This window comes from Meles meles, chromosome 4, assembly GCF_922984935.1.
Source record: "Meles meles chromosome 4, mMelMel3.1 paternal haplotype, whole genome shotgun sequence".
NCBI lineage: Eukaryota > Metazoa > Chordata > Mammalia > Carnivora > Mustelidae > Meles > Meles meles.
In genome coordinates, this window is record NC_060069.1 from 42,534,914 (window position 1) to 42,557,148 (window position 22,235).

The 22,235-nt window shown below is 35.2% G+C and overlaps 1 protein-coding gene across 4 annotated transcripts in view; it reads right to left on the reverse strand.

Moving 5' to 3' along the window:
* Positions 1 to 2,468: 2,468 nt before the first annotated feature.
* Positions 2,469 to 22,235, reverse strand: part of ZNF148 (zinc finger protein 148) — a 123,795-nt gene continuing 104,028 nt past the window's right edge. For all 4 annotated transcript variants that reach the window (XM_046002082.1, XM_046002083.1, XM_046002084.1 and 1 more), the window contains 2 exons: positions 9,603 to 9,721; positions 2,469 to 9,264 (listed from right to left, as the gene is read on the reverse strand). In XM_046002082.1, the coding sequence (XP_045858038.1) occupies positions 7,666 to 9,264; positions 9,603 to 9,721 (1,718 nt within the window). In that variant the 3' untranslated portion in view covers positions 2,469 to 7,665. The remainder of the gene's footprint in view (positions 9,265 to 9,602; positions 9,722 to 22,235) is intronic.

Sequence of the window (22,235 nt, forward strand, 5' to 3'; positions counted from 1 at the left end):
ACTACACATTCGATGAGGAATGAGGTGTAAGTTACTCAGCACAACACCCAACAAACACACCTTAAGGCTCAGTATTTGCTTTCATAATCTAAAGTACAACACTATACCCTGCAACTGAGACCACTATAAATACCTTTCAGATGCTCAAATGAAGACATTAGTATCCTCAACCATCTCTTATTTGCATCCAGGACAAGGCTTGTTACTTAGCAGGTGATCGATGCTCAATGAATACTAGACCCCAGCAAGTAAGAATTCAAATCATTAGAAACATAATTACTGTCACAGGTAATATATTTCTTTGGCTCCCTTCACCACCTTTATATAAGCATCAGTTTCAGAATCTCATTAAAAATGGGAGAAGCTAGGGGACATTAAGTTATGATTTTAAAAGTTCATCTGAATAAATGGTTAACAATGCAAAAACTCAAAATGTTCCCTAGTCTACCATTTAAGTCCTTTTCTAAACTTGTTTTCCCAGTAGTTTTTTCTACCTTGAGTTTTCAAAGTAGGAAATCACTTTGAAAATGGTCATTCTCAGTTACTGTATCACATTTCACATCCTAGCTCTTACACATACACATCTGCATGGGTGTGTGCATAAAATGTCCTTTTAAGGACATTAGAAAAAGACAAAAGAACTAAAATTATGAGACCCAAAATTTTACCTTTAGTTCACTCAAAACTTTTCTGCTCCATTGATTTTTATACAGCAAATGGATATAATTTATCCTAATACCTTATCAGAACCATGGGGTGGGGGTGAGGGTGAGGAACAGGCCAGCCAACAGTCTGAAAAAAAAAAAAAAATGAAATTTCTATCCACACATATAGTCACAAAAATCTTCATACTCCTTTTGTGCATAATAAATTGTCAAGACTCAGTGACAACGCATTAATTCAAGTGACTTCAATTTCATTTTTTCTTGTAACCTTGAGAAGGTAGGAGAAACATCATGTAGACTTATCTCCCCAGCCCCTCTCCCTCTACCATTTCTAATCACTCAAGAAGGACAGAGATCTAAGAAATGGATTAGTGGACTATCAGTGGTATTATGTATCATTACTTAAAGCACCATGCTATAAAGCCAGGGTCCTAGGACTAATCTCTGCAAAGGCCAATTTGCTTACATTTGTCCCAAGGACCTGGACTGTACTCCTCTACTAATTGCAGACAGCTTTCTTACAGTGTGTCTCACCGGTCACAAGACAGGGGACTGGCAAGGTGGTAAATGGCTAAAAACAAAACAAAACTATCTTCACTAATGGGGAGAAAATAACCCAAAAATAACCCAAGCCCCACATATAATGGGTTAAAAAGAATCCTACCCATAAAGAAAATAAATAAATAAATAAAATTTTTAACCCCATGTTAAGTGTATTTCAAGTCTCAAATATCGGTTGACAGTAACATTTGACTCCTGAGTTTCAGAAGTACCTAATACATTCTACACAAAACTACAGTCAAGACCCTGCTAATTGTTACCCAGTCCGTGCAAAAATTGTTAATTCCATACATCCCTTTATATTTTAAATAAATACCTATGCACCAGTTTTTAAATATTTGCCATTAGTTATTTGGTTCAGAATATTGTGAAAAATTCAGCTAGGAAATTATTCAAAAACTGTATTCTGTATTTTTTTTTTATTTTTCAAACAGCCAAGTGTCCACATTTAAAATGCAGAATCTGCAAATATAAATTAGTCTAATAATCCAATTAAAAATAAAACAAAACAGCTTCCTTTAGTATCACAATACATAAAATGGTATTCTAAACCCCAAGTGGCAAGGTTAACTACATGATGACAATGCCAGAAGCTGTAAAACTCATTAAACCACTTAATGAATAGGTCAGTTTAAAGAACAGATCTATGTTCCATGACTATGCATGAAACGAGCTTCCATTCTATTATAAAGGCTCAGCAATTCATTCATGTCATAATATGGGGTCAAGCAAGATTTTATTTTTACAATGACAATTAAAAAATGCATTTAAACAAACAGAAATCCTCCCGATTGTTTAAAAACAATTCTATTTGGAGGGTAAAATATATTTTAAAACACACTGACTTACCAGATTTCAACTGTCAGGCTGCTGACTACTGATGTGAAAGTTTGTATTTAAAAATATCACAAACATCTTTAACAGTGAAAATTTCAATTTGATAAGTTCCATTGCAAAGCAATTTTCACCTGAGTAGATTTTGAAATTTAGTGCTCATATATTTGGGGGGAGGTGGGGAAGGAAAGACCCACTTGTTTAAGATACTGAGTTTAGTTGATTCTTTCACATATAACCCAGGGGGTTGAAGAAACATCTGTTGTGACCTTCCCAGGACACATGATGCCTCTCTTTCTCCTGGAAATTTGTTCTGACATTAAGAATTCTCAGTATCCATAATATTTCCATTTAGTTACCCATTCAAGCAATAGCAACCCAATTCATTCAGTTTTATACAACAGTGTCTACATTATATACATGTTTAATTATCAATAGGAAATAGAAAATAAAAATTTACAGTGACTGATAAAGGGTCAGAAAATGGGATAGGAAAAGTAATACTGTATAATCAGAATATCCTATTATCCTACCAGTTTTAATGACAGGGTTTTTCCTTTATTAGTTGAAATACAAAGAAGGCAAAGGGGATCCCAGGAAAATAACACTATATATCAGAAAATTCAACGTGCTCCACCATCAGGATTTCCATCACACATTTAATTTCTTCTGTACAATTTTTATAAACGTGTTTTTCTTTTCAAAATCATCAGATTTCCAGATTAAATTCAGCACTACACAGTATGCCCTTGAAGTAAAATGAGGTTACCTGCTTTATTTGGATACCAAGTTCCCTTCCAGACAGCATTAAAATAAAGACAAGACTACACAGATAAAATCCAGTATAATTCAAATCCAACAATGAAAAATTTCCCCCATATTGTTGCAAAATTCGTTCTACTGAAATGCTTTGCTACAATAATAAAAAGCATACATTACATATAAAAGATACCAGTGTACTAAAAAGTGACAGAAGTGGACTAGCAAATCCTTCAAAGCACATTATTATATAAATGACTAGCATTTAAAAACATTTCTCCTATAAAATGTAGGTCATATACATTTATAAATTGGCGGTTTTATTTCTAAAGCAGTGATGTGTGTGTTCAAATAGTTAGCTGTTCTGTACAGTATAATATCTACTCAATTCAAACTACAATAGTTTTGTCTTTCTTTGTATTGAAGTTGAATAAATTCATCTGATCAGCTGAGAAATCAAGCTTGAAAAATAAGTATCTAAAAATCAAAGTAGAAAGTTTAGAATTATTGAAATGTAGCTATGAAATATGAAGAGAACTATTTCACAATGGAGCTGAAGTCACCTCAAAACTTATGGGCTTGAATCTAAAACAGAAACAAATATTAAAATCCAAAGCAAACCACAAAGTTAGGTAGCAGTACAGAAGCAGGAGAAAAACAAAACAAAACAAAACAACACACCCCCTTCCTTCAGTGTGATGGGCACTAAGTTTTGCGGTCTTCCTCCATCTTGCAGAAGAGTGGTAAGGCCATTCAATGCTTAGTGAAAGTGAGTACAGATGAAGTCAGATTTAGCCTGTCTCCCCTGCAACTTCAATTATGCTGTGTAAACAGTGTTATGTTCCAACAGGAGGAACAATGGAATTTGCTTATAAAAACTGATTAAAGAGAATCATTATTAAACGAAATAAGGATAATTAATAACTCTGAAATGTTTTTAGAACTTTCCTGATGCTACTTGTAAAGTTAGCACTGCTATGTATTATTGCTTACATACAGTACAACATCATATGCCTTCTAACATAAAGCAGTACTGTGATTTGTTTGTACATATTTACAGATTCTTAAAAACAAGCTGTAAAAACATTACATACTTTCAGACAATACAAATTAGCACATTGGTACTCACTTCAAAACAAATGGAATGCATAACATTAATAAACATCATAAAGGAAGACTCACATAAAAGTCCTTGATTGTCAAGACACGTTTATATATAAACTCTAACTGTGCAGAATTAAAGATTCAATCATAGGTACATCCTTATTTGATGAACCGTATTTACAGCATGGTATTGCATAAAAAAATAAAATAATGTTTACAGGGTTTTACTTTTTTATCCATTGGATTAAAGAAAGCAACAAACACAACAAGAAATGTTTGTCTGCTTTAGTTTTGTTTCCTACCAAAGTTTAAGTGAAAAAAAGGAAACATACGGTTTTATTTGCAGAATATAGCAAAAACAACTGGAAAATTATTTCCCTGAAATAAAGCAATTTGAAACGGAAAAAGTTTAAATTAAATTGCAGTGTCAAAAAGTTTCTCATTGATTATAATAGTGCTTCTTCAAGTAATTATACTGTGAAAAAAACAAGTTCTACTTTAAGATGTTCTATGTCTAAGAAATGTAGTACTACAGTAATGCCTACTTTTAAAGTTTCCCGGCTTTTTTTTTTTTTTTTTTTAAACAGCCCTTTAAAAACTCAAATTGGTAAAATCAAAGAAGTGGCGAAAGATCTAACCTAGCTGGCACTTTGCAAGTTTCTCTCCCCTGTGGAAATGAAAGCCTACCCTGAGCACAAGACCTCTTTTGCCTCTCAGCAAGGGAAAATTACCGGACCACTGACAGTCCTCAGCCAGAGCTAACAGGTTGGGTTTCTATAGATAGTACCAAGTAGAAAATCTGCAAGTAGATCCAAAAGATTTAAGAGCCACTCAAATATTCTGAACCAAATGAAATATGTGTACAATAAGATGTTAAAAAAAAAAAAAAAAGCTTTTAGAAGATGTTTAACAGATACTCCCTCATCTAACACAAATCTGTTTCCAATCTTCAAACATAAGAATAGTTCCTAAGTGAAAAAGCATACCTCACTCACACGACCAAAAGCTCAATGGTATAAGAGCATATTTTAATAGAACAATTTGCTCACTGAGAGAAATGAGAAACACAAATTGCAAAAGGGTATCTAGTATCCTCAATATTCTGAACTACAGCAGCACAAAAGGCTACTTACTTTTACTATTAATGCCCAGATAGAAATGAAGTAACTTTCTACACCCAAGTGGGGAAACCCAAACTGCTGAGATGTTTATCATATGATGATAATACAAGGTAACTCTGGTAGGCGTTTAGAATTTCACAGTTAAGAGAGGGATGACTACTATACTTAAATGGTGAATCAGTAAGTTATGCCAAAGTATCACTTTTCTCAAAAATGCCTATAATGTGGTAGAAAAGTCTGCCATTATGTAGATTTAAAGAAATGTGTTGAAGACAGGAATGCAACACCTGCACTTCCGCTTGCATAACTCCCATTTGCAAAGGCCTTCCTTCCTTCCTTAGCTTACCCTAACTGCTCAGCAGTAGAGTCACATTCTAAAAACTGTGCTGGTGATGTTAAAACAAACAAAAAACTGGATATCGTACCAAGAACCACATCAAAGTTGTTAACAGAACAAAATTTTTGACCAGACTCAAAATAAAAAATCAACCCAGGAAATAAAGGCCTATTATCAAATAGTAGTATGAGAAAAATACAAATGCCTATATAGGATGAGCACAGTTTCATCTTTAACATCTCACCTGAACAAAGCCTTCTTGCAATTGTGTGATGTGTAACACAACACACACCATTCTTAAAAGTCAATAATGGCAGAACTTAAATATCTACTTCAAAGAAGTCTAAAATTCTTGAAAAATTTGGCAGCAAAGAAAGCTGTCAAATAGGAAAATTAATATTTCAAGCAAAGCTTAATAACCAAAGTACAGACGAAACCACATTAAACATAATTTATACTTATTATCATAAAACACCGAAATATTCAAAATAATGTAAAAGATGTTAAGGGTGGGTATCTTCTTTGTTCCCTTTCTTTATGAGAACACTCTTGGGATAATATTAAATAAAAGAAAAAATAATTTAAGTGTATAACATTCTATACTGAAATAAAGACTGCAGATCTACAGGGCCAATATAAATGTTAAAGTGGAAATTAGCAACAATAAATTTTCACTTTCCATGGATATTAATTTTCGATTATCACTGGTGCTACACATCAGTATGTGCATTGTGACAAAGTTGTTGGAAATAAAATTAAAAAGTTGGAACAAATTAAAGAGGATAATAATATAATAGAACTAATGTTATTTTCCAAAAATTGTAACTGTCCAATGTGTAACTCAAACCGTCATTCTTTAGAAAAGCATATATACGTGTTTATATAAAAGCACTATTTATTGTACCATGCTGTATTATTTTAAGACAAAGTATTAAAAAAAAAAAACATTCGTGGTATAAGGATAAAGTCTGTAGTTTATTTAGATTTTGAAATGCAACAAAAAGTTTCCGATCACTCATCTAGCTGAAAAAGAAACTGTAGTTACTAGAATTAGTAAACACTTTTGGTTTGTAAAATTGTAATGAGCAGTGTTCATTAAAAAGTAATTCAAGATAAAATAAGCAATTAAAATGCCCATTTCTTTAGTTTCTCTGGATACTGTTTAATTATCCAATCTATCAAGATTCTAGAAAGAGAAGGATTAAACCAGGTTTTACAGTTCCAAAGATACCCAATTTCCTTTTATTGCCAAAAATTAAAATAGTCAATTATGAGATGATTATGACACAACCATATCAAACCTAAAAATCTAATTTTTTTTTTACTTTGAGAAATCAAAAATACCAAATAGATTCTAAGTGCTCTATGTTAACTGAAGTGTATTATGTAAAGTAAAATACAATTAAGCTTTAAAACGTGGAATATACATTTTGTGTAAGCATTATGTTCTTGGGAATGTAATCTACAGAATATCTTTTTACTAAAACTTCAAAACCTTGATACCTGCACATGAAAAATCATAAAAAATATCTAAGTACAACTGTACAAAGAAACTGACACCAATATGCATACTTCCACAGAGAAGTGAATGCTTCAACAGTTACGTATTTTGGTAAAAGTTCTGAAAGTATGCATATCTTAAAAGTAATTAGGCTTTTAAATAGTGGAATCTTAGACTATCAGATTTTTATTACTTTTTTTCTCAAAAGAAAAAAAAACATGTCAATATAATGCAAAATGAAAATCAAGGGTATATGGCATATCATTCTTTTTAAAAGGTGTTTTCTTGGTTTCCTTTTTCCCCCTACAGGACACGCTAATTTATTTAAGCCATAATCTCTTGACATTTAAACTTTTAAGTTCACTCTGTCTGTAAAGTATACTCAGATTCCCTGCTGAAGTGCAATGACTATGCTGAAAAACTTAGAAACAGTATGAGTAAATTTCACACAATTACTAATCTCCTAAGAATGTACAATGTTATCAGTTAGGAAACAATTGTGCGAAAGTCTTTTTTTCCTTTTAAACTTGGTGTAGGTGGAATAGCAAGTTTCTGTTCTAAAACAAGTAATGCGTTGCTTCTATAAAGGTGACAACATGTAAGGCAGTTCAAAGAATGCTGACTAACCAAACAAAATGCAGTTATTGGATTATCTTGCTATTCATATCAGCTTAACTTGTTTTAACGCATTGCTCTTAAATCTGTACAGCACTCCATTTTACACAGAGTAACCCCACTCTTGATTAATCTGTTCTAAAGTGCCAGTATTATTTACACATTTTTTTAGCCAAAAGTCTGGCCAGTTGTGGCATCAGGTGAAGATGTCATCCCAGCTCTATTATCATTTACATTCACCAAGGGAAATTCTGGAAATTCAGCACTTGTCCCTGGTCCCCGAAGGTTCACCTGTCCATTGGCAGTGCTAAATTGAGTAGCTATTCCAGCTCTTGATCCATGATATGGGGCACGGAAGGGCTGTTCAAAGGAGCTCATTTGGTAAGCTTGGTGGACAGGCTGAGCCTCAGCTTTTTTCTGAGAAGTCACTTGATCCAAAAAGTCCTGTGTTGATGTGGCAGAAGCATGGTTTGTCTCATCACCTGAAAAGGGAAACGAGTGCTGTGAATCACCAACTATTAGTCCAAAGTGGGACTTATCTGGAGTTGTTCTTAGTGGAGAATTCATTCCTGATCGAAAGCTGTTGATGGGCATGGCTGCATAGACTTGCTTGTCTATGGAAGAGAATGCTGGCTGATTTGGAAGGGTCTGGTTATCAGTCACAAAGTTAAGGCTCGGGCTATTCAAATAGGCATCATTTTGGCTAGTTCTGTCCAAAGCCTGCTGCAGAAACTTTGAGTATTCCTGCAACATGTTGGCTTTATCTGATGAGGATGCTTGGGAGCTTGATCCAACATTCTCTGCCTGGGTGACCTCAGGGACTTCTGAAGAATTTATTGATATGCTAGAAGTCACCTCAGTGTCCGCAACACTGAAGGATATCTCATGCTGTCCATTAGCTTTATGGGAGTAATGATCCAAGAGCGTCTGCAGTACCTCATCTGGGATAACATTTTTGTCATGGTTACTCTTTATCTCCACATTCAATGCCTGTGAATCTAGTATGGACGCCGTAGTACTTTCATCAATGACACTTGCCACAGCCGCTTGTGTTACAGAAGGCTGAGAAGCTATAGTACCCACATTCAGCGCATATTCCCTACTATTGTTACTTGCTGCTTGAAGATACCGCTTCTTCTTCAAAAATTGCATGGCATCATCATAATTAGTGCTACTGTGCACAGGTTTACTGGGCCCCTCTTGCAAATTATCAACCTGATCAATGTCAGCATTGCCTTCTGAGTCCAGCAAAGCTTGTTTATCCACGAGTTCAAAAGCATACTTTGAAACTTTGCTCTCTTCATATGTGGATAAAGGCGAAATTGTTTGATTTTGCTCCAGTGGCTGTTTCAGACTTCTCTTACTATTAATTTTTTTGAGAACCAACTTAGGTGGATGTATTTCTCCTGATGCATCTTCTAAATGCGATCCCCCAACTGAAGAATGTGGCATTTCAACAGCATACTCCGCTACCATATACTCATCTTTTACTTTAGTACTTGAAGAATAAAGAGGCAAGTAATCATTTTTGTCTTTCTTCAGGTCAGACTTGTCCAAAGCACTCTCTTTGTCCATCCCAGATGATTTTTTCTCAGTTTTCTGCCTTTTCTTTTTTGGCAGTGAGTTATCTTTTGGTGATGTAGAAAAGCCAGAATCTTCCTCAGATGTCAGAAGGCCACCTTTGATGGCACATCTGTTTAGTTTTTTGTCATGATTTTCATGGCACATACGTTTATGTTTCAATACACGATCTGTTCTGGAAAAATACTGTCAAATTCAGATTTTGGCAGTCAGTTTTTTGTTTTAGTTTGTGTTTTTCGTCAAGCAAGAAAAGAAAAGAAAAAAAGTAATTAATATGAAGGTAAATATAAGTATAATAAAATAAGAAATTCCAAACTAATTTGTTCAGCCAGTTGTCTATTGTAAATCTGATCAGCAGCAGCCGGGAAGTTCTTCACACAGTTCTAGTAGCAACATTTTCTAATTTAGTTTAACAGAATTATTTTATGATCTTAACTAGGATAGAAGAATTTCAATGTCTATCATACCTCAACAAAGTGATTAAAAAAAAAAAAAAAAAACACACATTTCAAACCACCCCTTACCTGTAAACAGTATTCACACTGGTAAGGTTTTTCTCCACTATGAGTTCTCTTATGCCTTTCCATGTGATATTTTTGTATGAATCTCATACCACATTCATCACAGCGAAATGGTTTTTCACCTAGTACATAATATAGAAAGTTTAAAACAAAACAAATATTGTAAAATAATGAATTACTTTACCACAAAAATCTCTAAATAAATGGCTCTTAAAAACTGCCATACTTTGCTCTTTTTAAATGACAAAAACTTTGCTCCTATATTAAATGTATCCTCCAATGTAATTTGTAAAAAATATTTTGCTTTACAAAAATAAAAGATTGGCATGTGCTGTTGGAAAGAAAAGGCTGAAGGCAGGTATACTCAGTTTCCCTACCTTTCTATTATGTGTGTACATAACATACTCTTTCCATGAAGACTAGTAGTACCAGGAACTTATAGCAATGTCAACACTGTTTCAGTAGAGTAGCTGATGCTTTACATCTTTTTTATTCAATCATACAAAATAATGTTTTAGAAAATTCTTTGAAAAAAGAAAATGTTACCCATATATAGTTCAACTCAACTCTTGGGTACACCTTTTCAATTCTTCATTTCTTTTCAAAATTATTTGTGGTTAAATGAAATCTGAATCCTAGGAAATATTCTTAAAAATCTAATTTATTAAAACATAAAAAGAACTTAAATTAGAGACTAAATTTCAAAAGGTGTGTTTATATTGATCCTTTTTCTTAACTCAAACCAGCATTTCTCATGTCCTTTTGGGGAATGAATCAAACTGAGCACTGCTAATCAGACATACAACTCCTGCCTCCACCCTCTCCATTTTATTTTTTTAAAGTTTCATAAGGACTGATTAGCTGTAAGAACGATTTCTATGAAGATCTAGAATAGCTTTTACTGATAAAACCACAATAAACAGAAGGATGTGACAGTAAGTTATCTTGAATAATACTTTTTTGGGAAGCCACTGTTTCATACATTCAACCAAATCTTACTGAATACTTGCCCTCTCTACCCATAACCTTGCTATAGGAGATTAAAAGTATAAGATCCATTACTTGGCCTCAAAGAGCTTAAAATGTTATTGGGAAAACAAGATACACACATTATATAAAGAGACAACTAATAAACTATGTCCAGCTCTAGTTTATCTTTACAACATTATTTCTCACTATCTCTCCTCTTAGAAAACTTTTCCTCTAGCCATCAAAATACCCACCATCTTATGCTTTTCTATCTCTGCTGTAGATTCACACTGCTCCTTCAGTCAAGAATGCCCACCTAGGGGTGCCCAGGTGGCTTAGTTGAGCATCTGACTCTTGATTTCGGCTCAGGTCATGATCTCAGGGTCATGGATTGAGCCCCATGATGGACTCCGCACTCAGTGCAGTCTGCTTGAGTCTTTCTCTCCTCTCCCTCTGCCCAACCCTCCCTGCTCCACCTCTCTAAAATAAATATTTCTTTTGTTTTTTTTTTTTTTTAAGATTTTATTTATTTATTTGACAGACAGATCACAAGTAGGCAGAGAGGTAGGCAGGGAGAGAGAAGGGAGGAAGCAGGCTCCCTGCTGAGCAGAGAGCCCAATGCGGGGCTCGATCCCAGGACCCTGGGATCATGACCTGAGCCGAAGGCAGAGGCTTTAACCCACTGAGCCACCCAGGCGCCCCCAAAATATTTCTTTTTAAAAAGAATGCTCACCTCTGTGTGTTCAAGGTGCCACACTTCCTTCAAGTCCCAACCCATATCCTCTGGGATTCTCTGCCCCACTCTTCCAGGGGCAAGGTATCTTTATCTTTTCTAAATTTCCATAGAACTTCATCTGAGCCTCTCCTATTGCTCTCATTAGTATTACTGTCATCTCAGTAATTATTTTGTACATCTCTACTCTACCGGATCACATTTCTTTTGGTCTGAATCTGAGTCTAAATTATCTTCACGTAACTCAAAATACTTTGTGCAATTTTCAAATGCCAAATGAATAACATAAATGATTATTACAGTGGATTATTACTGGGAAAAATGTTACGGGAGCTGGTATGATTTGGAAAAGCTTCTTGCAAGTGTCAGAATTTAAAGTTAACAGCACTTTTTTTTTTAAAGATTTTATTTATTTGACAGAGAGAGACACAGCGAGAGATGGAACACAAGCTAGGGGACTGGGAAAGGGAGAAGCAGGCTTCCCACTGAGCAGAGAGCCCGATGAGGGGCTTGATCCCAGGACCCTGGGATCAGGACCTGAGCCGAAGGCAGATGCTTAATGACTGAGCCACCCAGGTGCCCTAGTGAATAGCACTTTTGTTTTTTTTTTAAATTTTTAAAAAAGATTTTATTTACATACTTGAGAGAGAGAGCATGAGATGGGAGAGGATCAGGGGAGAAGCAGACTCCCTGCTGAGCAGGGAACCCGATGCAGGACTTGATTCCGGGACTCAAGGATCATGACCTGATGTGAAGGCAGTTGCTTAATTCAACTGAGCCACCCAGGCGCCCTGAACAGCACTTTTAAAGAGCATGTGTATGTGATTAAAGCCAAAGAAAGAAAATGTAGTAGAAAGTAACAGAGAAATTAAGAATTTAGTTACTGTGAAATGTCCAGGAGAAATGGTGCCTAAGAAGAGAATTTAATTTGGTGACGATTACTTGAAACGTTCAAGAATGCAACTTCTGTTTAAAAAAAAAAAAAAGAAAGAAAGGGAAAGGAAAGAAAAAAGAATGTGATTTCTGTAATTGCTACGGAGTTACCGAATTTTAGGGCTGAAAGAACCACAGAAACCCCAAAGGCTGATGGTGGTGTGGCAAATGGCTCTACGCATGCCACCTAGACTTTAGGACAGAGTAGTTCTGGTTCTGTACACTGGGGTTTTAAGTAAGGACTCCAAGAGTTCAGAGGCTAGAAGAGCTTAACACAACTAATCGAAGCCACTTATTTCGCAAAAAAGAAAATACTGAATTTCAGAAAAGTCAAGGCACTTGGCCAAAGGGTTAGTCAAGTGAATAACTAATGAAGCAATGGAAGCTGGGAAAGAAGACTACTTTTTTTTTTTTTTTCTGTTTAGAACGCAATTTTTTTCTTTTCTTTTTTAAGAAGACCACTTATTAAGAAAGTTGGGAAGTGAAAGAAATGAAGGAGATGAGAAGCAGTAAATTAGGAGGCAGGCAATCCATTCAAGAGAAAAATATTGGTAAGGATAGGGAAACTGATTTATCTGAAGCCAGAAAGGAAGGAGCCAATGAAGAAGAGAAACGAAATACTAGAATAAACTGAAACACTATGGTTAATAATCAAACGACAAAATCTCAGAGGACCTAAGATGAAAAGGGAGGGTACAGGTTATATTTCAGAAAAAAATAAACAACACTTCCATATTTTGAAATAAAGAATGTAGATGATAGAGCTTATCAAGGTTAGAAGTTAAAGTCATTTCTCAAAAGTGAGAAAGGATAGAGAAGAAAATTAGTGAACTGATCAGAATTTAATTAATTCTGCGTAGTATTCATGGACTAGCAGACTTACCTTGTTAAAGATGGTTCATATTCTCCAATTAGATCTATAAATTTCTATAAATCTCAAAAATTGAGAACCTAATCCTAAAATTCATTTGGAAATGCAAGGGATAGAGAATAGCCAAAACAATCTTGAAAAACAAAAACCAAGTAAGACGCACACTTCCTAATTTCAAAACCTAGTACAAAGTTATAGTAATAAGTAAGATAGTGTGGTAATGGCATAAGGATAGACATATATACCAAAGAACAGAAATGAGAGTCCAGAAATAAACCTTTGTATTTAAGGTCAACTGATTTTCAACAAAGGTGCCAATACTCTTTTCAACAATGATGCTGGGGCAAATTTGATTATCCACATGTAAAAGAACAGAGTTGGACCCCTACTTCAATCATATATAAAACTTAACCCAAAACAGATCAGAGACCTAAATGTGAGAAAACTATAAAACATCTAGAATAAAACAGAAATATCTTGACCCTGGATTAGGCAATGATTTCTTAAACATGACAGCAAAAGTCCAATCAACCAAACAAAAAAATACAATGTAGTTCATAAAAATTAAAAATGTTTGTTCTTCAAAAAACACTACCAAGAAAGTAAAAAGGAAGAAAGGTAGCTGCTGCGGGAAATAGTTTGGCAGCCCCTCAAAATGTTAAACAAAGGATTACTATATGTTCCAACAATTCTACTCCTATATACACATCCAAAAGAAAACAGGGACTCACTCAAACAGATACTTGTACCTCAATGCTCATGGAAGCAGTATTCACAACAGCCAAAAGATGGAAACAACTCAGTATCCATCAGCAGATGAATACATAGGTAAAATGTGATATATACTACAATGATATATTATTCAGTCATAAAAAGAAATGCAACTCTGATACATGCTACGACATGGATGAACCTTGAAGAAATTATGCTAAATGAAAAAAGCCAGACACGAAAAGGACAACCATTGAATGATTCCACTTAGATGAGGTACCCAGAGCAGAAAACACACAGACAAAATTAATAGAGGTTACCAGGGACTGGGAGAGGGAGGAAAGGAGAGTTATACTGTTTAATGGTTAGAGGTTTTTGTTTGGTCACACTGTACTGTAAATATACTCATGTCACTAAATTCTATGCTTAAACATGTTTCAAATGATAAACTTTCATGTTTTCTTTAAGTGAAAACATAACCCAGGAAAGGCAAAAAATTATTTGCAAATTATATATCTAACAAGGGCTGTACAACCAGTATATGAAATGAACACTTACAACTCAACAGTTAAAAAGACAAATAATCTAAGAATAGGCAGTGGGTCTGAATAGACATTTCTCTGAAGATATGCAAATAGGCAACGAGGACATGAAAAGATGCTCAACATTATTACTCATTTGGGTAATGCAAATCAAGACCACAATGAGATACCACTTCACACCCAGTAAGATAGTTAAAATAAAAAAGATAATCACAAATGTTACCATGGATGTAAAGAATCTGCCCATATTTTCAAGACCCATTTGCAGTTTCATCTTTTAGATTACATCTGATACATTTCGGGTTCATCCTGAGGTTCACGTGACTATCAGTTTTCCCAACACCATTTACTAAGAAGTTCTACTTTTTGTGATTACCTCTTTATCAAAATCATATACTAATGATTTCCATGAGTCTATTTCTAGACCTTCAATTCTATTCTGTTTCATTGGTCTGACTATACATAAGCCAGAATGAAAACGTTTTAGGACTTCATTATATACTTTATCATCTGGTGGAGCTAATCCTCCTCCTTGTTCTTCCAGTTTGTTTTATCTACTTTCCATATTATTTCAGAATTATCTTATCTAGTACTTGAGGGTGAGGGGAAAGGACAGCTGCCCGAAATGTTTATACTAACTTGCAAAAAATGATATCCTTTATGATGTTGACCTTTCTCACCAAAAAAAGGCAGGGCGGGGGGGATATGCCTTCCTCCCATTTAACCAAATTTGGTTTCATGTCCTCAACAGTGTTTTAATGATTTCTTCATACGGGATTTTTCCACATTTCTTGTTGACACTGTAAATGAGGTGTTTTTTTCTATTTATCTTCTACTGCGGGTGTATACAAAATATATGGTTTTCTACTTCACTAAATTTATAAGTTTGCAATAATTTTTCAGTTGACTCTCATGGATTTTTCAAGTATAAAATAATATTGGTTGCAAAAATAGGTTTTTTTGCCTGTAATATTTTTCTTTTGTGTATTTCTGCTGGCTACTATCTCAAACATCATATTAAAAAGTAATAGTGATAAAGTGCTCTATGTCTTATTCCTGACCTTGGCACTTTCGTATGTTTTTTGAATAAAAACAAAAAAATAAAATGACTGATACATATTTCACTAAGAAAAATAAACACTTCAATGAAATTTTTTTTTTTTTAAGATTTTATTTATTTATTTGACAGACAGAGATCACAAGTAGGCAGAGAGGCAGGCAGAGAGAGAGAGAGAGAGAGGGGAGGAAGCAGGCTCTGTGCAGAGCAGAGAGCCCGATGCGGGACTTGATCCCAGGACCCTGAGATCATGACCTGAGCCGAAGGCAGAGGCTTAACCCACTGAGCCACCCAGGCACCCCTCAATGAAATTTCTTTAGAAGAAAATCCCTTTATTGTTTTTCCCTTGAGGACCAGGGCCCCTCCACTAAAAAGAAGACAACCTATACAGCATTTGAGTGATTTTAAGCATACTTGAAATGTAACAAGAAGTTTGTAAATACTACTTACAATTCAGGAAAGCAGTAACCCGGGGAGGAAAAAACAAGGTGTTCCACTAATGGTAATTTCTAATACTCAAGAGGCCTGGGATTTCTCTTCTAATTGCTGAGACCACAATTTCTTCCCACTGTGGTGTTTCTCCCTAGTAATTTTAATACTGCACACATTGAGCCTTTCTCTCATGTCTGATCGTTCTTCAAAATTCCTTCCTTTACTTCTGAGCTCTAATCAAAATGGCCTTCTTGCAATTCCTAGAACTATCATGTTTTTTCTTTCCTTTAGGATCATTTTCTCCCAAAATTCCTCCCCAAACCATTTCTCTGTTAATAGTGAATTGCAAAGTGCTATATACTCAAGAAATAGTATCTATTGTTCTGATTAACAGGATGAAAGAGACAATTATTTTAATAACGAAGTCTTCATAAAATCTAACCTATGACAAAGTTCACATGGCCTATCTAGCAATACATACGGGACAGCAGAAGGAATCATCCATCTTTAGTAAGTCATAAAAAAGGGCAGGTATAACAAAACACAACAATAAATATTACACTAACCAAAAAGGATCATGCACTATTGTGACAAGCATTGTAAGTACTTAAAAATATAGGTTCTACAACCAGACCAGCTGGGTTTTAATGCTGGTCCTCAGCATTTCTCAACTGTGAGAAATTGAGCATGTTACTTAAACTCTTAGGACTCGATAATCTTATCTGTAAAGTAAAAATATTAATAAAACATGCCTCAGAACCAAATGTTAAATGAGATAACCTATGGGAACTAATTTAAAAATGAAACCCGGTACACTTAATAGCTCAATAACTGTTAGGTATTAAAAATAGAAATGAAGAGGTTAATTAATAAATGATTATCATTATATTTACATATTGATTATAGTTACAATCCATTGGCTGGGCTATATATCCTAAATGTTTAAAACATCCTTAACTTACACGATAAATTTTGGAAAAGGGAAACAAGACAGATTATTGAAATAAATACACGGGTTAGTAATCATATACTCAGTTATTTCCTTAAAACTTTAAGGAATTTAGAAAATATTTCTATTTAGGGAATTTAGAAAATATATCTTTGGCATATAGTCCTTCCAGGAGGTTAAAAAAGATCATTTATCTGTGTAAGAAGAACACATATACAAGCATACCTCAGAGACACAGCAGGATTCAATTCCAGACTACCACAATAAAGCAAATATTGTAATGACATGAGTCAAATGAATTTTGAAATTTCCCAGTGCATATAAAAGCTATATTGATACTCTGTTATAGTCTATTAAGTGTGCAATAACACTGTGCCTAAAAAGAGCACATCCCTTAATTTAAAAATATATTACTGCTAAAAAATGCTAACCATCACCTAAGCTTTCAGCAAGTTGTAATCACTCATCACCATAACAAATATAATAATGAGAAAATCTGAAATGTGACTGAAGTAAGCAAATGGTATTTGAAAAATGGCACTAATAGACATGCATGATGCAGAGTTGCCACAAACCTTCTTTAAAAAAAAAAATGCGGTATCTGTGAAGCACAGTAAAGCAAAGCACAATAAAGCAAGATATGCCTGTACTGTGCAGGAAACTATATTCTATAGGAAATAACCTGAGACTAAACTCTAACCAATGAAGTATAAATTAGGTCATTACATAAAAACTGTGAAGCTGCCACAGTAATACAAAGACATGTCAGTTAAATCAAACTGAAAACAAAACAAAAAAACCAGAAGTCTTAATCTGACTAATGAGAAAAGTAGTTTCCCTGGGTAGCAAAGTTTTAAAAATAACCTTTCCAGTAGAATAGAATGGCTTTCTTTCCCTAGAATGGAGGTCAGGGAGAAACTTCAATTCTTGCCATTTTCAACTTTAGAAACTGGCAGGGGCGCCTGGGTGGCTGAGCTGGTTAGGCTTACACATCCTACTATTGCTGATTTCAGCTCAGGTCAGGAGCCTACTTGAGGTTCTCTCCCTCCCTCACCCTGCCCCCACCAACTGCCACCCCCAACACTGTGTGTGCACTCCCTCTCTTTAAAAAAAAAAGAAAAGAAAGAAAGAAACATTAGCAATATTTGCCCATCTTAAAAAAATAAGTTGGGGTAATTACCTTCCCCTACAAAAGAAAATGAGGATAAAGTTCTTTCATTTGCTCTACACTTCTTTTCTTTTGTGGAGCTATGAAATTATATATTTGCACTGTAATTTTTTAAATGGTCTAGTTTCTGTAAGATGAAACAGCAAATGACAGGTGGGGAGTTGTTTTTTGACTTATGTTTTAGACTTCTGCTTTACTAAACAGACAACACTGAAAAATAATGAATCACCTCCAGTAAGAGCAACATCCCAGCAGACCCGACTCACAATTTTAAAGATTTAAGTATGAGTTGGTCTAGGAATCATATGAGAAAAATAAACGAACACTGTCCGAATTCTAAAAATAAACACCACCACACAATTATGGCCATTTCCACACCTTATTTTTCTATCAGTTGTATATTATGCATCCAACGCATAGCTTGTAATAACATTTAAGCATATTAGCACTAAGTATTTGTCCCAATGATGACATGTAAGCAGTATGAAATCAAAACTAAATACCAAAAGGAAATTTAAATTAGAATCTCAAAATGAGGGGCATTTGGGTGGCACAGCTGGGTAAGTGTCTGACTCTTGGTTTCAGCTCAGGTCATGATCCTGGGAATGAGTCCTGTGTCAGCCTCCATACTCAGCACGAGTCCACTTGAGATTCTCTCTCCCTCTGCCCCTCCTGCTTATGCTCTCTCTCTCTCAAAAATAAATACATCTTAAAAAAAAAATCTAAAAACATAAAATAGATTTTAAATAACAGTGAGCTAAGTAAACACTATTCTGTAAACATGTTAGTGGGATTTTGAACTTAACCCCCATTTTCCAGCTACCTCTTGAAAACAAGTGCTCTATAATTAAAGATCAATAATGAAGATTACATTAAGCATATAAAGAGGTTACCAAATCAACTGACTCTACACTGAATCACGTATCCTGCATTCCATAAGAAGAAAGAAACCATCAGCTTATTTTCTTTCTTATTTATGGCATTATCTTCATGTAAGACTGGATAAATGCCCATCAGCTTTCTTCCCTTTTAAAAAAAAAAAAAATTAACTACAGTATCAAAGGGTGAGGAACCATTCTCAAAAATATACTTTTCTCAGGATGCCTGGGTGGCTCAGTCAGTTAAGTATATGATTTCAGCCCAGGTCATTAGCCCAGGGTCCGGGAATCGAGTCCCGCAGGAGGCTCCTTACTCAGTGGGGAGTCTGCTTCTCCCTTGTCTACTGCTCCCCCTACTTGTGCTCTCTCACTCTCTCTCTCTGAAATAAAATCTCTAAAAGGACACCTGGGTGGCTCAGTCGTTAAGTGTCTGCCTTTGGCTCAGGTCATGATCCCAGTGTCCTGGGATCAAGTCCCACATCAGGCTCCCCACTCTGTGGGAGGCCTACTTCTCTCTCTCCCACTCCCCCTGCTTGTGTTCCCTCTCTCCCTGTGTCAAATAAAAAAATAAAATCTTAAAAAAAAATTAAAAATTTAAAAAATCTTTAAAAAATACATACTTTTTTCATCATTAAAATTTTTTCCTAATTTGAGCCCTAATCAGGCTTTTTGCCCACACTTACAATTGTCTCTTACTCTGTTGCAAGAAAATGACGTGCCTTTTTATATTAACTGCAACCTACACTTTAATTTCATATACAATGCATATGAGAAATATGGCAGAGGTGCTCTGACATGGGAAAGGAGCATAACTGAACTTTTAGGCAAAAAACCCAGATATATTGTGACTGAGAATTAGTGAAATTTCAAGCAGCATATCTTTTCTGAGTTCAGCTGTCAATTAACTAAAGATAGCAAAAAAGCACCACAGTTCTAGGAACAGAGCATGAAGTAGTCCACCTCAAGTACTCTATTAATTTTTAAAATGTTATCTTAAAAATGCAGGTGAGAAACACATTCCAATCTAGAACACCTGTCTAATTTTGTCTTCAAGCTTAACATTTTATTGAGCACCTACTACATGCCAAGCATTTGCTGGACACTCTTATACTTAAATCAACTCTATTCTTGTCAATTAAGTACATTATCCACATTTGCCAGGCTAGGAAACTTTTGCCCAAAGTCACGGTACTAATAAATTAGGCCCAGGAACAAACCCTGGTGACGTTCTTTCATGTCCAGAAAAGCCTTATCAGCAACAAATGCATCTACCTCATGGTTTATCTCAGAGCAATCTCAAACTGTGGACCAATAATATAGCAAGTTGTACCCCAGACTTTCATCAATTCATTTAACAAGTACTAAGTGTCTGTTACTGTTTGGAAATGACAGTAGAAGAACATGAGTGGTTGCAGCCTAGGTCTTCTTGTTTTGTTTTGCCGCCCCACCCCCTGCCGCTTCCACACACTATCTGGCTATCTGGTAAGTTTTTACAAAGGAATACACCTTTGAAAGCATCACCACAATCAAGATGATGCATTTATCTAAAACCACAAAGTTTCCTGTTACTCTGTAAAATCCCTTCCTCTCACCCTTCTGTCATTCAATTCCTCCTTCTCAGGCAACCAAGCATCTGGTGTCAATCCCTATAGTTTATGTTAATTATTATTATGAGTATTTTCAAACATACACAAAAAGTAGAGAAGAATATAAAGAGTATGCATGTACCCATCCTCAGCTTTAATAATTACCAACACTCAACTTTATTTTATCTAATTTATCCCATTATTTTTTCTTCTTTCACTTCTTATTTTTAGCAAGCAAACTTTTTACTGGAGTACAAAAGTCACAAAGAAAATAATCATAATCATAGCTCACCGAATTTTCACAAAGTCCACTGACTCATCTCACCAGCACCCATAATCAAGAAATAGAACATTACTAGCATTTTCTAAGCACCTCATGCAGTCTCCCTGATCACTAATCTCTCAAAGATAATTACTATCTAGACTCCTAACACCAAAGATTAGTCTTCCCTTTTAATAAACTGTAATGGAAATTTAAAGCATACAAGAAAGTACTCAGAAGACACCTTTATCATATTCTAAAAACAGATTTAATGAGAATATACCTACACAAAAGTATACAAATATATAAATGCAGTTTAAATGAATTTTCTCGAGGCAAATGAATCTGTGTAAATAGCAACTCACCCAAGAAACAGAATGAGCAGAGAAGCATTTCTACCCCGTCCATCAGTAACCACTATCTTGATTCCTAGTGCAAATTCACTTTGCCCTGTTTATGAATTTCAAATGAATGGAGTCACAGAGTATGTATTCTTTTGTATCTGGCTTTGTATACTCAGTGTTATGCTTTTAAGATTTATCCACAATATCGTGTTTAGTATTCCCTCATACAAGTGTACTTGGGATTTACTGATTCAATCCTTGATGGAATTTTGGGCTATCAATAGCAATGCTGCTTTAACATTCTTGTACTTGTCTCTTGGGGAATATATGTACATTATAGAAGCATTAAAAAAAAACTAAGAGTGAAAATGGCAAATCGTAGTGTTTGTGTATTTGCAGCCTTGGCAGATACAGTATACTAGAGACTGAACGTCCCAATTTTCATACCTGCCAGCAGTATATATGGGTTCCTAGCAATCCACATCCTTCTAAGTACTTGGTACAGTGTGTATTTTTCATTTTCGCCATTCTGGGGTGTGTTCAAATGGTATCAGATTGCAATCTTAAGTAATCTTCCTTATGGCTAATGAAACAGAGTATCCTTTCCTGTGTTTTCTAATCATCTGGATATCCTTTTTGTGTGTTAAGTGACTGCTCAAGAGTTCTCCCCACTCTTCTATTAGCTTGTCTTTTCCACGGTAGTTTAGTAGTAGATTAGATTAGTAGTTCTGTACATGTCAGGCTTAGTTTTCACTTCCTTTTTTAAAAAATTGTGTTATGTTAGTCACCATACAGTACATCATTAGTCTCTGATGTAGTGTTCCATGATTCACTGTTCGCTTATTAACATCCAGTGCTGCACGCAATCCGTGTCCTCAATACCCACCACCAGGCTAACCCACCCTGCTCCCTTCTAAAACTCTCCATTTGTTTCCCGGACTCCATTTCTTTTCTTTTCTTTTTTTTTAAAGACTTATTTGACAGACAGAGACACAATGAGAGAAGGAACACAAGCAGGGGGAGTGGGAGAGGGAGAAGCAGGCTAACTGCTGAGCAGGGAACCCCATACAGGGCTCGATCCCAGGACCCTGGGCCCATGACCTGAGCTGAAGGCAGATGCTTAACCAACTGTGCCACCCAAGCACCCCCAGTTTTCACTTTCTTAATGGAATCTTTAATGAACAGGAAGTCTTAAAATTAG